Raw genomic sequence first — 16,188 nt, 5'->3', positions numbered from 1 at the left:
AATATGGGCTGATGTTCCATTTATTTCATTGTACCCAAGAAGGAGGGTTCTTTTTGGCCCATATTGGACTTCAGGGGAGTCAATCCTCATTTGTGAGTGTCTCGGGCCCGCATGGAAACGGTACGCTTGGTAATAGTGTAAGTACAGATGGGGGAGTTTTACATCCCTGGATTTGTCAGAGCCATATCTACATATTCCCATTCATCTGGAGCATCAACAGTTTCTGCGGTTTGCTGTTTTGTGGCGACATTATCAGTTTCAAGCGCTTCCTTTCGGTTTGGCCACCGCTCCCAGAACCTTCTTCAAGGTCATGATGGTGAAGGTAGCAGCAGGGGGTGAGAAAAGATGGCATTCTGGTCCACTCGTACCTAGACGACTGGCTAATTCAAGCCAAAAGCTTGGAAGAATGTTGTCAGGCCTCGCGCAAGGCAGTTTCCCTGCTGTAGGAGTTAGTTTGGGTGGTGAATTTGGTCAAGAACTATTTACAGCCATCCCAGATGCTTGGAGTATCTCAGTGTTTGTTTTGACATGAAGCAAGGCAGGGTTTTTCTGCCAGAGATCCTCATTCAGAAGCTGATGATTCAAGTGTGACCATTGATAGAAGCATTTCACCCAACAGTATGGTCTTACCTACAGGATCTCTATTCGATGGCGGCCACCCTAGAGGTGGTTCCATGGGCAAGGATGCATATGCGTCCTCTTCAGTGCACACTGCTTGTCTAGTGGAGTCCACAGTCTCAGGACTATTTGATATGGATTCAGTTACCAGTGGAGATCGGCATCCAACTGAAATGGTGGTTGCAGGCGGACCATCTATGAAGGGTATTTCCTTGCAGGCTCTGGCTGGTTGGTGCTCACTATGGATGCAAGCCTCCAGTGAGGGACTCGCTGTTGGGAATTCACATGCGCAGGGCCCCTGGAGTGCAGAGGAGTCGCTCTGGTGCATCAATCGTCTGGAAACACGTGCCATTCGGTTGGCATGCATGTGGTTCACCGACTGCTTGGAGGGTCAAGCGGTCTGAGTGATGTCAGATAATGTGATGACAATGGCTTACAACAATTGCCAGGGAGGCACCAAGAATCAACAAGTATTGCAGGAAATAGATCAGCTCATGGTATGGGCGGAGGTACTTCTCCAGGAGATCTCTGCCTCCCACATTGCAGGAAAAAACAATGTGAGAGCCGATTTTCTCAGCAGTCAGAGTCTGGATCCAGGAGAATGGGAATTGTTGGACGAAGCATTCCAGCTCATAGTGGGCCGCTGGGGCCTACCATATCTAGACTTGCTAGCGATATCATGCAATGCAAAAGTACCTTGTTTTTTCAGTTGCAGATGAGATCCAAAGTCTCTGATCATCGATGCTCCTAGTGCAAGAGTGGCTGAAGAGCAGGCTTCTGTATGCCTTCCCCCCCCCCCCCCCCCATGGCCCTTGTTGGGCAGGCTGGTTTGGAGGATCGAGAGGCACAATGAGATGATGTTTGTGGTGGCTCCTGACTGGTCCAGAAGGCCATGGTACGCAGATCTTTAGAGCAGAGCTTTCCAAACTTTTCATGTTGGTGACACACTTTTTAGACAAACATAATTTCGGGACACAGTAATTAGTCTACAAGCAAACCGGAGGTTAAAGGTTAAATGAATGAAATGTATTTCGACAAGTTATGTATGTTTCCTTAAATATATACATAATAAAATGTTTCACAACACAACATATCTTGTGAAAACCTTTCGTTTATATTAAAAATATATAATATTCCAAGATTAATGTTGTTATAATTTATGAGTAACAATAATAAAATAAAGTTATTGTGTTATTCAATTTACCTCTTTAATGAGATATATGAGCTTGATGGGATGAACACAGCTTTTGAATATTTGGTGTTAATAAAAAAGTCCAAAGGGTCTTCTGCATAATTTTAAAAAGCTGGCCAGTTTCACACTATATAATTATTTGATAGTCTCATTCAACTAATTCTATATGGCTATGAGAGTGAAATCTGGAATTTATAGGAAGGGACAGAATGTCAATATAAATCCTGCACCTCCAGTTCTGTAACTGTGTGCATCCACTGAAAATCCCCCAAACAATGGAGCTTGGATTTTTCCCTTACAGCTCATCATACTAAAAGATATTTTCAAATTCTGGTGTCACCTCACAGTAACAGCAGCACAAACACCTTCCACTGCCAGGCACATTGTGAACTAAAATAAAACCTCGTAAAAAAGACACTCAAAATCTATACTGCAATCCCATCGTAACATAACAGTAATAACACCAAGGACTCAAACAACAATAACCCTACCTGTGAAAAAGCATGGGTAAATATTACACTGGGTCCTAGAATACCAATACACCACCTACTGAGGAAACAAAACAAACCAGATTGCTATAGATCCCTATGGTAGCAGAATCTCTCATCATGGTCACACACACAGAGCAGAGACAGACCCTCACCGAATACAAAATAAAGGAGCACAAATTAGACAAAAACTGAAATGGAAACTCCAAGAAGCCAGACTCTGTGTATTAACAATGGAAAAACAGAACCACCATTCCTCATAAAACAAATAAAATCAAGAAAATAAAGCATCAGTTATAACAGTAAAACCATACTAATAAAAGAATATTTTAAAACTACTGATAAATAGAATTTCTATTAATTAAAATCATATACATTTTTTACAATTTCCCAGAGGTTATCCTCTCTCACACAGACTCACATGTCCATTCTCTCTCACACATACACTGTCACATACATACACATTCATGCTCTTATACCCACCATAACCTCTCGCTCTCACAGACACTGACACACTCTCAGGCTCTAAGACACTCTCTCCCCCTCCACACACACCCCACACACAAACTCTTACTCCCCTGGATTTTCTCATACACACTCTCTCTGGCTCCCTCACATACACACAAACACACACACCCAGGCAAGTTCCCAATCATTCTCACACAAACACACACACCCAGGCAAGTTCCCAATCATTCTCACACAAACACACACACCCAGGCAAGCTCCCAGTCATTCTCACACAAACACACACACCCAGGCAAGCTCCCAGTCATTCTCACACACTAAAACTGACCCCCCAGGCAGGCTCCCATTCATTTTCACACCACTCCCTCACCATCCCCCAGGCAGGCACCCATCCATTCACACACATACACCCCCAGGCAGGCACCCATTCATACACATGCACACACTAAAGGCAGACCCCCTCTCTTTCTTTTGCCAGCAACCTCGGAGCCTCTCTCATTCCTCTGCTGCCACTGATGCCGCATGGCTATTGGGGAGGCGCTGATTGCTGCTATTGGCACTGAAGCCCATTCTGCTGCCTCCTCTGTGCAGGCCCCGTGGGTTTCCACTTCCTCCATGTTGATCTCATACATTGTGAGATCCGCATAGAGAAAGTGCTACTCTTGACATTAACAAAGATTACATGTGCCAATCAGTAAAAAGTAATTTCTTTCTTTTTTTTTTTTTTTACCTTTGCTGTCTGATCTTAGTTTTCTAATCGGTTGGTCCCAGGCTTTTTTGTTCCACCTCCCCTTTCTTATTTTTTTGCCAATTCATTTCATATTGTCTTTTTTTCTATTTCTTTTCTCTCCATCTATCTTCTTCCCTCAAACATACAGTCAGGTTCTCATTCTCACATGCTTTCTCTCTCTCTCTCACACACACACACACAGGCTCTCACTCTCACATGCTCTCTCTCTCTCATACAATCATTTATACACAGTCTCTCTCTTACACATGCTGTCTGACTCTCACACACCCAGGCTCTCTCTCACTCCCACATGCTGTCTTGCTCATGCACAGGCTCTAACTGTCACATGCTGTCTCTCTCTCACACACACAGGCTCTCACATGCTGTATCTGCAAATATTGAGGTCTTCACTCCCACACCCAATCTCTCAACTCACACAGGCACCCAATCTCTCAACTCACCTCATACATGCACACAATCTCTCAATACAGCTCATACACGCACACAATCTCTCATCTCAGCTCAGCTCATACAGGCACCCAATCTCGCAACTCAGCTAATACACGCACACAATCTCTCAATTCAGCTCATACAGGCACCCAATCTCTCAACTCAGCTCAGCTCATACAGGCACCCAATCTCTCAACTCAGCTAATACACGCACTCTACGGGCCCTCAGCCTCTCTCTTACCTCTGGGCCTCCTCTTCACGGGTCGCTGCAGGATCGGCTCTGCAGCGGCCCTGATCTTCTCGGGCCGATCGCGGCGACTCTGATCTTCTCGGGCCGATCCGATCCGCGGTGGGGGCCCTGCTACCGGGCCTCTTCTCGCCCGCTGCAACAACGCGGCTCCTCTTCTGCACGCGGCTGCTTCATCTCCTTCCTGCCCGTGCGGCTCCGGCAACATTTTTCTTCCGGGGCCGCGTGGGCAGGAAGGAGGCGGAGCACCTGCACGTTTAGACGTGCCCTTTTTCTTCGGGCCGTGGTGACGTGAACTCACCACGGCCTTACCGATCTTCCTGCTGTGTGTCTGCGGCACACAGTACAACGATTCTTCACTGCTTAGCCGCCAGTGGGATGAGCTCCACCGGCAGCCGCATTGGCTCCCACTTGCCGGTGTGTCACGTGCACCGGGCTTGCGCGGCACACCTCAGGCGACACACTAAAGTGTCGCGACACACACTTTGGAAAGCTCTGCTTTAGAGGCTCTTGTTCAGCTCTCCTCTCCGTTTTACCCTCCAAAGAGAGATGTTGCAACAGGGGCCTATTCTTCACAAGGACTGACTGTTTTGTCTTACGGTATGGTCTTTGAAAGGGCTCAGTTGGTGAAACAGATATTCTACTGCTGTGGTTTCCATCTTACTTCGAACTCGGAAGTTCTCAATCTTTTTAGCCTTTGTTCACGTTTAGCAAGTGTTTGTGGCTTGGTATGAGGAACATGGGGTTCATTTTTGTTCGATTAAAATCACACTCATTTTGGACTTTTTGCAGGATGGGTTGATTTAAAGGCTTGGGCCTTAATTCTTGAAGGTACAGGTGGCAGCTATTGCCTGTTTCTGGGGCCAGGTGAATCATTGTACATCTGGATGTAGCCTGATTCTTGAAGGGGTTGAATCATCTTCAGCCTCTCTTGCAGTTGCTGGTGCCCTTGTGGAACCTTAATCTGGTTCTGGATTTTCTGGTGGCTTCCACCTTTCGGCCACTGAATACCCTCTGCTTGAGGTTACTTACCTTGAAGTCTGGTTTTTTTGGTGGCAATTCGTTCTGCGCATAGAGTTTCCAAACTGCAGGCTCTTTCTTGCTGGGAACTGTTCTTGTGAGTATCTCCGGGGCGGTCCAGCTGCGCCTGTTGTCTTTTGTGCCAAAAGTGGTTTTGGTCTTTCACTTGAATCGATCGATTTTCTTGCTGATGCTGTATGTGGAAAGAGATGCGGAAGAATATCATCTGTTGTGGATCTTGGATGTCAAGTGACATCTGTTGAGGTATTTAGAGGTTGCTAGACCTCTTAGGAAGACTGATTAGCTGTTTGTGCTCCATGGAGGGAGTAAACAAGGTGAGCCAGCGTTGCAGGCTACAATAGCCCACTGGATTAAAGAGGTTATCATGGCCGCATAAGTGGATGCTGAGCAGCAGTTATCTAAGCAGGTTAGGGCTCATTCCACTAGGACTCACAGTGTCATGAGTGGATCTTCGATGGTTGTCTCCCATCGAAATTTGCTGAGTGGCGAGATGGTCCTTCTTACATACTTTTTCCAGGTATTATCGTCTGAATGTACAGGCCTGGGAGGATGCAGCCTTTACGTGTGCAGTAGTGTTCGGAACACAGACAGCCTCCCGCTGTTTTCGGGTGTAGCTTGGGTACATCTCACTGGTCGTGGATTAACCTGTCTGAGTGCTGAGAAATGACTACTTACCTGATATTAGAGAAAAGGAAATTGAAGACAGATTAATCCACCTTCCTGCCCTTGGCTGCCGGTTTATGGTTCTATTGTCCTCCTAAGTGGCTGCATTCCGGGGATAACTGGTAGGTGTCATTTCAATCCCTAGATTAGTGATGTTACACTCTTTGGCTGAGCTCATTGTTTCCTGTTACTGAGTGCTTGAATGGTTGGTTGGTTTGTTTGTTTATTTATTTTTATATACCGACTGTTGTATATATGTTATATATATATTGTCTGTTAATGGTTATAATCAAATGTTAATTTGTCCACAGTTGGCTTTTGCAGAGAACACTGGTAGGCTATTATCGTAGCAGTGGTATACATACCGTGATGTCAGCATTGCTCTGTCTCCATCTGCTGGTAGAGGTGCATAACCCAATGGTCGTGAATTAACCTGTCTTTATTAGAGAAGCACATTTTCAGATAAGTAGTAATTTCTCCTTGTCATATATTTTCAGCCTCATAAGGCAACACACAGGCTAGTGAGGAGGTCAATAGTTATAAAATATTGCCCCTTTTTCTTCAATCTTAAGTAGTTAATACATAACCTGTTAGTTAACATTCCTTTCCTCAGGATCAGTGTTTTCAGTTTAGTTCATTTTAAGACAATATTTGCCATATTGATGACATCTGCAGTTAATGAGTACTGGAGCATCTAAAAGACTTGCTTTCACTCTGTGTTCTTTAAGGGCCCCCCAGTCTTCAACTTCCTTGGTGTTATCTGGTCCATCATAACAAGTTAGCCCTCAATATGTCCAAAGCAGAATTTCTGCTCTTTCAAAGACCCTATTCAGTCATTCAACATTACTCCATTGTTATTGTCAAAATGTATTTTTCTATCAATGACAGTATTAAAAGTTTGGGTGTATGGTTAGACTCCAGTTTTTCTTTTTAGCCACACATTAAAACCGTTATTAAAACAGGTTTCTATAAATTGCAGGTAGTTTCGGGTTTAAAGCATCTCCTACATCAAAGTGATTTCCACACTCTAGTTCAAGCCTCCATTTTTCCTCACATTGCCTACTGCAGTGCACTTTATCTTGGTCTTCCTGATCCTTCATTACAAAAGCTTCAGTTACTATTAAATGCCACTGCATGTCTCATCACTGGAAGAAAGCGTAATGAACATATCACTCCGATATTTATAGGCTTACATTGGCTTCCTTTGCACCAGTGAATAGCATATAAAATAGGCATGATAATGTCCACTATGTAGTCAAGGCCAGTGTTTGAACTTGGCATATACTCTACCTCACGTAAGAATCTTTGCTGTGAATACTTAGCTGCCTTGAAGAACAATTCTTTTAGGTTTTGAATGTAAAAACTGTATTACTGAGACTCAAAAATGTTTTTATTTTTAGGTTAGAGCTAAATGACCTACCACACAACCATTCATGTGATGTAATTGGTCTGGTAACCTTTGTAGGGAGATCTGAAAGGAATCAAATAAAAGGTACTGCATACTTTTTTTTTTAACCTTGCAGCTTCCTCCTGCTCCTTTGGGTCTCCAGCTCATTTGGTTTAAGAACTGGGATCCTAGCACCCTGAGCCTTCATTTGCAACTACCTTGGGATATTTTCACATGGGGGAAGTAATTTTATATCAGACTGCATAAATTGGTTGGCTGTAATGCGCCCAAGTTATACCAATTTTCAAAGCACACACAGTTACATCTGTTTAGGGTGCATAGTTTTTCCGAGACAATTTTAAAATAATTGTGTGCGCATAAGTTCCAACCCTGCCCAGATTTCACTCTCTGCAACACCTCTCCCTTATATGCACGTAAAGGTACATGCATATAATGTGTATGAGAGTAATTTTACGTGTGTATCATTCATGAACTTTTCTAAAGGGCAATTTCTATGGGTGCTTTCTAATGTATATCTTCCCTCCCCTCCACTCCCACCCCCAGCCAACCCAGGAAACAGAAGACCTGACTCGGGGACCTTTTGCATGACAATGCATAGCATTGCCACTGAGGCACTGGATTGGCCCACTGCATTCCAGTTTAATCCTTTCTAATCATTTAGAAAAGATTGCTAAGATTTCTGTGTTTAGTGTGATTTATATTTGCTTTTGCAACATTTTATCTCATCAGATAACAGTGAAGACTTTTGGTTATATCGCTGGGTTCAAATTATTGATGGGACCTCAGAGCAACCGTTTGTCCTGGAGCTCTTTGCAACGTCTCAGCCTGACCTATTTGAGCATATTCATCCAAGTACTTAACTGATATTTGTACATCTTTGTAGACAAAAGTATTTTAGTACATCTAAAATGTTTTCATAACTTTTTTTTCTATAACCAAATCAGCAAACTACTATGAAAATGATTTACATGAGTATATTATAGTAAATAATATCAAGCTAAAATATTTTATTTTGTGGAACTGTAAGATTTTATAAAGTTTGTAAGAAGTATATATACTTCTTAAACAGTTGTTCAGCAAAAATACTTGATTCTGTTCCTCTTCTCCATCATGAGAGGTCTAGAACAGGTAGATGTGAATCGGTTATTTAGTCTTTCAGATAATAGAAAGACTAGGGGGCGCTCCATGAAGTTAGCATGTGGCACATTTAAAACTAATCTGAGAGAGTTCTTTTTCACTTAATGCACAATTAAACTCTGGAATGTGTTGCCAGAGGATGTGGTTAGTGCAGGTAGTGTAGCTGGGTTTAAAAAAGGATTGGATAAGTTCTTGGAGGAGAAGTCCATTACCTGCTATTAATTAAGTTGACTTAGAAAATAGCCACTGCTATTACAAGCAAACATAACATGGAATAGACTTAGTTTTTGGTTACTTGCCAGGTTCTTATGGCCTGGATTGGCCACTGTTGGAAACGGAATGCTGGGCTTGTTGGACCCTTGGTCTGACCCAGTATGGCATGTTCTTATGTACTTTAACCCTTTAATTTTTTTGTGTGAATGGAAAATTAAAGTTGATTGCATTTAAAGTGAACATTTTCTGTCTTGATACCTGCAGTTTTATACTTTTGTGCTTTCAGAAAATGTAGAGCTAGTGAGGGATGCCATGTAGGACATCTTAATTCCCTCTCTGTTCTGTGCCTTTCGCACAAACACATGCCTTGTTAGTGTCTTACATTCTCGAATTCACTTGAGGGTGACATTTTATTCTTAAATTAGATCATTTGCTACTAGATACTTTTATTTTTTCCTTCACTCTATGGCCCTTATGATGATGATCTAACTCCTCAAGATACTCTCTGCCTTCACATTGTCACTGCATTATACTTTTTACAAATCAGCATCAGAGAAATGTCTTTAGTAGAATGAAAAATATTCATCATGTACTTACAATAAGTTACAATATCCAAGTTTGAGAGCTTTTATCAGCTCAAAATTTGTCATCTTTAACAAATGAAAAGGTGATGATCAGATTTATAAAAGTAATTCATGCCTTGCTAGAGAACTTAGTGTCATGATTTTTAGACTTTGAGTCTATCCGAAGAGAGACGTATGACCTCATCTTGGTGTCTATGTAGGCATGTCCTCTTCTCCGCCCGCCCCCCCCCCCTTTTATAACTTGGAAACAGCTTCAGCCAGGGCACTGAGGATCTTAGGTAAGGCTATTACCTTTGTAATTTAGACTGGTGGGACATAATTACTTGAGGGGATATGTAGCAGAGAAATGCATATGTGGGAGGTTGAATGGGAAGCTATGTGGAGTCATACAACCAAGGCACTTTAGAATCTGTTGGTTTCTACTTGTATGTTATTTGTACATTGATTTTACAAATAAGAATTGTGAAATGGGCTTTTTAAATCAGCAAGAAAGTGCACAATCTATCAGATGTCAGTCTTAGTTCTCATTGCATGCAGTTTACATCTTGAACATAGCAAAAAGTGTTTAATAAGTACCCATGTATCAGATTTATTTTGAGGTACAGTTTGCAGAATTCTACTTCCATTGTAAAGAAATGGAGCCTAAAATATTCATTTTGGTGAACTTCAGAACACCATGGTAGTGAATTGATTAAAGTTTACATATTTTTCCTCATCTCTAGTGACCTACTTAGTGTGCACACAGATGAGGATTGTACGAAATATCGATGAAAATTCTTCTATGTCTGTTTACCTCACAACTTCTAATGAAAGTGAAATATTTATTACTGGTATGTATAAGCTCTTCTGAAATTCATTTTACATTGACAGATAATTATAGATTGTTTTATACTTTTGGACAATAAAACTGCAAGCATTTTATGCCTAATATTGCAAGTACAGAATTTTGTATAGTATGGTGAGTAAGGCAAATGTGTGGTGTAGATGATATTAAGTAAAACTTTGGTATAGTGAAGTGAACTTTTGTTTTCTAACCAGCAGAAGGAGCGTGTTCTTTCCAGCTGGTCCCTTTGGGACATTATTGCTGTAATCATGTTTGCAAAGCAAATAACTAAATATAAAATGTTGCTGCCCTTATTTGTGACATCCTATGTACCATGGAAGTACACACCTGTGTTCTGGTGAGTTTTAAGAGCAATCTCTAGTACATTATTCCTTTTTTTTTTTTTTTTTTTTTTTTGTGATGGTAGCATTTAGAAGTTTTATTCTGATAGCACAGAAAACTTTCCCAGTTCTGTGTCACAAAAAAATGATATATCTTGCTGTGGCAGTTACTACCTGAAGATGGTAAGAATAGAAAAAGTCATCATTACTATGAAACCCCTATCCTGTTGGATCCTTCGGTGAGAAGCATTGCAACCTGTAGCCACTGCTGGTGTGTGCAGCCACTGAAGGGGAGGTTGTGGCATGTATGGCCATAGGGAAGTAAGGTTGCTCCAGTCATGAATATTTGTTATTTGTGTGAAGATCTGTGGGCAGTGTGTGCTTTTTGCCAGCAGGGGTCCTCAGTGAGCTATGAATACCCGTTGGTTAGTTCTCCAAGCTCTATGGCTTGAAGGTCTTGCTGGTGGCCATGTTCTTCTTGCACTGCCACAGTTAAAAGCTAGCCTCACAGTAAGCAACTTGCCTCAGCTTGGGTCCTAGTTAACCCCAGTTGTAGTCCTCGCGTGTTTGGTCCAAATCTGTAGCCTTCTCTTTTGACTCTGTTTGGCTCTCGTTTGTGGCCTTTTAGTTCTGTTGGTTTGCTCTGTCTCAATGCTTGTTCTGTTCGGTGTGACCCTATTTTGAGACCTTCCTCTCTTGCTGTTCTTGTTGTGGTCCCAGTTTGTGACATCCTTGTCTTTGTTCCGTTCTGTTTGTCTGGTTGCCCCCTAGTCTTATTGTGTGTTCCATGTCTCTCATTTTTTGGAGGGCACCTTTCAGTTCCTTGCAGTTCAGTCTTATCGGAGTGCACCTACTGCTTTAAGTCCTGCTGGTACCTGAAACTGCGGACTCAACTTGAGTGAAAGTGACTGCACAGGCAGAATAATACCTGAACCTTGCTCTGCACAAGCCGATCTTGTCAGCATCCAGCCCCACTCCAATTTCAGTGTCAGTATGGCCATGACAATTTGCTTATTTAAAACTTTTATTACTCGTCCTATTGCCAAAGGTGCTTAGGGCATGGTGCAACAGAATTCAAAAATAGAAAACATAACAAAATTAACAATGGTGATAAAAATAATAAAGTAAACTATAAACAAAATATTACTACACAAAGAATAAAAATATAAAAATTGCAAAAGGATCAAGATCCTAAAAATTTATTTCAGCCCTAATTCGGTTAAAAAAAAAAAAAAGAAGCCCCCTAAATCCATTGAATACCCAGATAACAATATAAGTCCTATTTATGCTCATACTCATAATGTACAGTTTTTAAATGGATGCATCAGTAGCATGGGATCTTCTTAGTGTTTGGGTAATTGCCAGGTTCTTATGGCCTGGTTTTGGCCTCTATTGGAAACAGGATTCTGGGCTTGATGGACCCTTGGTTTGACCCAGCATGGCAATTTCTTATGTTCTTATGCAAGGTGGTTGCTATCGGACACATTATTTCTTTTAAATGAAGGAGCATTAGAATTTTTCAGAAGGATGTCATGGTGTTTGGCATAGGAGCTTTTAAATAGAAACCACTGATACAGGCCAGATATTTTAAAATGGAGCCTAAATTGAAAAATATTTGTATCATACCACTTGCATATCTTTATTTATCTCCTGAATGTAGGAAAAGCGGGTGAAAAATATTTAAAAATAAAATAAATACATTTAAAAAGTGCTGATGTTTTGTGAGCAGTTCAGTTATGTTCAAAATCGAAGCCCATAATTATAGCTATCAAGGTGAATGTCGTCTTACTTATTGTCAATAAGATTACTACAACTAGGGAAAAGAGCTATTTAAAAATATTTATAAGCAAGGTAAAAGCAAACTTGCATCCTGCTATTCAAGTGTGTTTGGATTGCTCTTCACTATGCTGCTCTTTAGATTGGTGTTTTGGGGATATGGAATTATTTCTGTTTTGGGTTGAGCCCTGCAGGTATGTGGGGGAACATGAAGAAAAGCAAGTGCATATCAGTTGGAAGATACATCGAAGGTTAATATCATGCCCAATGAATGTGTATTTCATACAAGCTAGTGGGCTATTGAATGCAGCAGCTGTTGCAGATGGCAGTGTAGGGTCCATGGCATCTTCCCCCATTTTGGATCTATTTCTCAGCCTGGAAATTTGTCTCCTGAAGTTGTGGATCAGAATGCTTAGCATACTTTTCATGGGAGTCTTATCACTATCAATTGCTGGATCATGAGTTAGGATTGGCGCTGAAGGAGGGAAAGTGAGACTGATTTTGTTTGTTCAAGAGTTAAATACAGACTTCTTGAAAAATGGGACTGAGAGAGAGACTGTTGAATTTCCAAACCATATTAGAGTTGATTTGTAAAGCTATTATGGATCTGAGGTAGGTCCTCGCTTTAAACTTGGAGCTTATTCAAAATGTTTTGGATTTCAGTTTTCAAGTATCATCTTAAGCTATTTCAGTTGAAAGTGCTAAGAAAAAGGCGAAGATTAAACACAGCAAACTGAGCCATTGAAGACAGATACTAGTGTTTTAATTAAGGTCAGTGTGATTAAAAAGAAATAAATGGAAATTATGGTGAAGTTAATTTTGAAACTGTGGGCTGCATACTTTCGTATGCAGGGAACAATTTTCAAAGGGTTTTTTGCCATGGGCGAACACTCCCTTGGAAAATTGCCTCTGTAAAATGTGTCAGATCTTCTGCTCTCTCAGTGGGGCAGCATGCAAAGTCCTTGTGGAACAAGGGGAGTCATCGCTCAAGGTTATTCCTATTTCTAGGTATATAAACCAACATGATGTGCTTCACGAATGTCGGTAAATAAAAGTTAATAAATAAAATAAATAAATAAATAAAATATGGTTTTTATATACAATTGTGGGCATTTGTCAGTCAGGGAAGGGGGTCTGGAGATCTACAGATAGATAAATAATGGCTAGATTCAGGGCCCATGATTTCAGGGTTCTGGAGGGAGACCTGTTTCATGGCCATAGCTGAGGACTGTCCCCAGACTAAGTATGTTTTGGAGGTAGGATTATAAAATAGGGGAAAGATCCCTGTTTCATGGCCATGGCTGAGGATGTTTTGGAGGTAAGATTATAAAATAGGGGAAAGATCCCAACACTGGTTCTGACAGAGCTGGAGCTCCAAAGGAGCAGGAAGAAACTGTCTTGTCAGAAGTTTGAAGATTTTTTTTTTAAAACAATAAAAGAGGCATTCCATCTATTTATTTGTTCAATTTGTTAGCCAAAGCTGATCCCAGAACAAGCACCATAAAATAACAGATAGAAAAACACACTATAATACATCCTAAAAAATTAAAAGCACAGACAACACAAAAATATACACAAAAACAATGAACAATACATTTCAAATTCTAAAAAATATTCCATCTCCCCACCAAGGCACTAGAACATGAAATATTATCCTACACCATTTAAAGGGTACATAGATCCTTACAAGATTTTCTAAAAAGCAAATACTCTTTACCAATTTTCAGAAAATGGAGTAGTTTCTTATTGTTGAGATCCATTTTATTCCTTTTACATCTTCATAACAAAATAATTTTTTAAAATGTATTTACATTTGGTATAGCGCCTCCTAGAAATCTCTAGGTGTCCCAGCTGTAGATTTTACTTAGATGGTAGAAATGCCCAATTCCCCTCACTTTGGGGGAAAAAACTACTTTGTTAGCTACTTTAATATTTGACCTGGTGAAATGCTACCAAAAAAGGCCTTTGCTGGATCTGTACCAAATAGAAAATGATTGTCCTTTTGTTGATCTTCCATTCTTGGCTAAACTGATTGAATGGCCATTTTTGGAGAAGTTAGAGGATTTCCTGAAAGGTAGTAAATGTTTGGATCCTTTCCAGTCAGTCTCTTGCTGTAGTTTTAATACGAGATGACTTTAATATCTTTGATAGATGGCTTTAGGTTACTTCTGGATAGAGGTAGGTTCTCATTATTGGGCTTTTTGAATTTATAAACTGCCTGATTGAGACTGAGATTTTACTAACTAGAGGGTTTTACAGTGGTCTGAAAGTTTCTTCTTTGGTAGATCACAGCTTTATGGAAGGATAGGGCTTCTTCTCCAGCTTATCTGGATTGTACAGTTCCGCAAGGAACAGTTTTGTTCTTCATGCTTTAATATGTATCTGTCCTCTTTTGAAAATAATTAGATTATTCAGTTTTAACTTACAATGCTATGCTGATGTGCAAATTTGTTTTCAAAGTATTGACTATGCAAGTTTTATTTTGAAGGTTACTGTGTCTGACAGAAATCTTTGTATGGATGAGGAGTAATGGATTACCTTTCAATCCATTCTAAGACAAAGATTCTTTGGTTTGGTAAATCATATCCAATGATATTCTCAATTTATATTAGATTTGGTTCCTCTTACATTGAGACCCCAAGGGAAGAGTCTGGGTGTTTTGTTGGACCTATATATTAATTTAGAAGATCAAATTTCCTAGCGTATAGCCAGATGGACTCAGGACCAGTGGGTTATGTGCTCTTCTGCTAACAGATGGGAGACGGAGTCAGATTTCAAAGCTGATGTCACTCTAGATATACCCCTGCAGTAACCTCAGCTCCTCAGTATCTCTCTGTCTCCTAGCAGATGCGGACACTATCCCACACACTAGAATAGTGTTAACAAATACAGCAAAGAAGAAAGAAAAAGAAAAGTTACCTTAAAGAAGATCAAGTCCCGCTCTCCTGCGGTGAAACCTAAGGGTCCCTCCCCCAGTTGAGAATTCCTGAGATGATTTCCGATATCCCTCAGAGGTGTGCCTTAGTCCGGTAGCCGGTTCCTGGCATGGACTTAGCCCCCAGAGTGGCTGAAAGGCAGCGGGTGCACAACCGAGCACGGCGGTAAAGGTAAAGCCCTCTCCCCCCACAGCTGGAGACCGTCCCAGCACTCGATCGGTAAGCTCCGAGACCAGGTAAGGAGAAAATTTTAAATTCAGGTCTCTGAGGCTTGGATTACTGTACCGATTCGATTTCCTTCCCAGCGATGTAAAAAGGGATCACCGATAGGGTTGAGCAGCCCTGGTTGGGATCCAGTGCAAGAGTGCACGTGGAGACCATCAGGGCGTCGTCTTACGCACAGGGGGCATCACCGCCATCTTCCCTTCTCGACCAGCAGTACGTGCGGGGCAGGCCGGGCAGCCGATGCGCCTAACTTGTGTGCGTCAATACAGACGTGTGCCCAGCGGAGTGCATAACTGCGCGCGCAGGGGCATGCATAACAGCGCGCACACAGCTACAGACGCACATTGAAGCTAGAGGCAATAGCACAGCACCCAAGAAGGCCAGAAGGCACTCTCTTTGCACAGCCTGCCACATAAGAGCCGCGCAGCCTGGAGTCCTGTCTGTGCCAGCATTGCGAGGAAGCTCAGGGGGAACCAAAGCCTGGTCTCTCACTGTCTAGGAATGGGTCTGGAACTACTACAGATGATAGTTCCCCGGATCTGTGCATCTCTGAGATGGCTTCTCCACAAGAGAGCACCTCAGGGGCTCCTACGCAGACTTCCCCTGGGATTAACCTTCTCCTGGTTAGAATTTTTCCAAGGGCTGCAAGCCTTCGTTCAGGTGCAATCAGCCCCGGCTGCGCCCCGGGCTCAACCCTGCCGGAAACACACGATCCATGCTTCGCTTCTTCTACAAGGATGGGCTTAGCCAATATATGGTATTATAATGCAGCATGTAATTTGCAGCATATAGGGGATTGGTTAATGGGGATGACTTTCTATACCCCTATACTCCTATGCTCATCAAGC

At 41.7% G+C, this 16,188-nt stretch overlaps 1 protein-coding gene across 1 annotated transcript in view; it reads left to right on the top strand.

Annotated features, from left to right (window-relative positions):
* Positions 1-16,188, top strand: part of RADX (RPA1 related single stranded DNA binding protein, X-linked) — a 239,279-nt gene that overhangs the window by 71,460 nt on the left and 151,631 nt on the right. The window contains 3 exon segments of the mRNA XM_029607574.1: positions 7,298-7,389; positions 8,035-8,157; positions 9,962-10,069. Coding sequence (XP_029463434.1) covers positions 7,298-7,389; positions 8,035-8,157; positions 9,962-10,069 — 323 coding nt within the window.

The sequence above is a fragment of the Rhinatrema bivittatum genome, chromosome 6 (assembly GCF_901001135.1).
Source record: "Rhinatrema bivittatum chromosome 6, aRhiBiv1.1, whole genome shotgun sequence".
Classification (NCBI taxonomy): domain Eukaryota; kingdom Metazoa; phylum Chordata; class Amphibia; order Gymnophiona; family Rhinatrematidae; genus Rhinatrema; species Rhinatrema bivittatum.
This window is presented reverse-complemented; position numbering and strand designations above follow the sequence as displayed.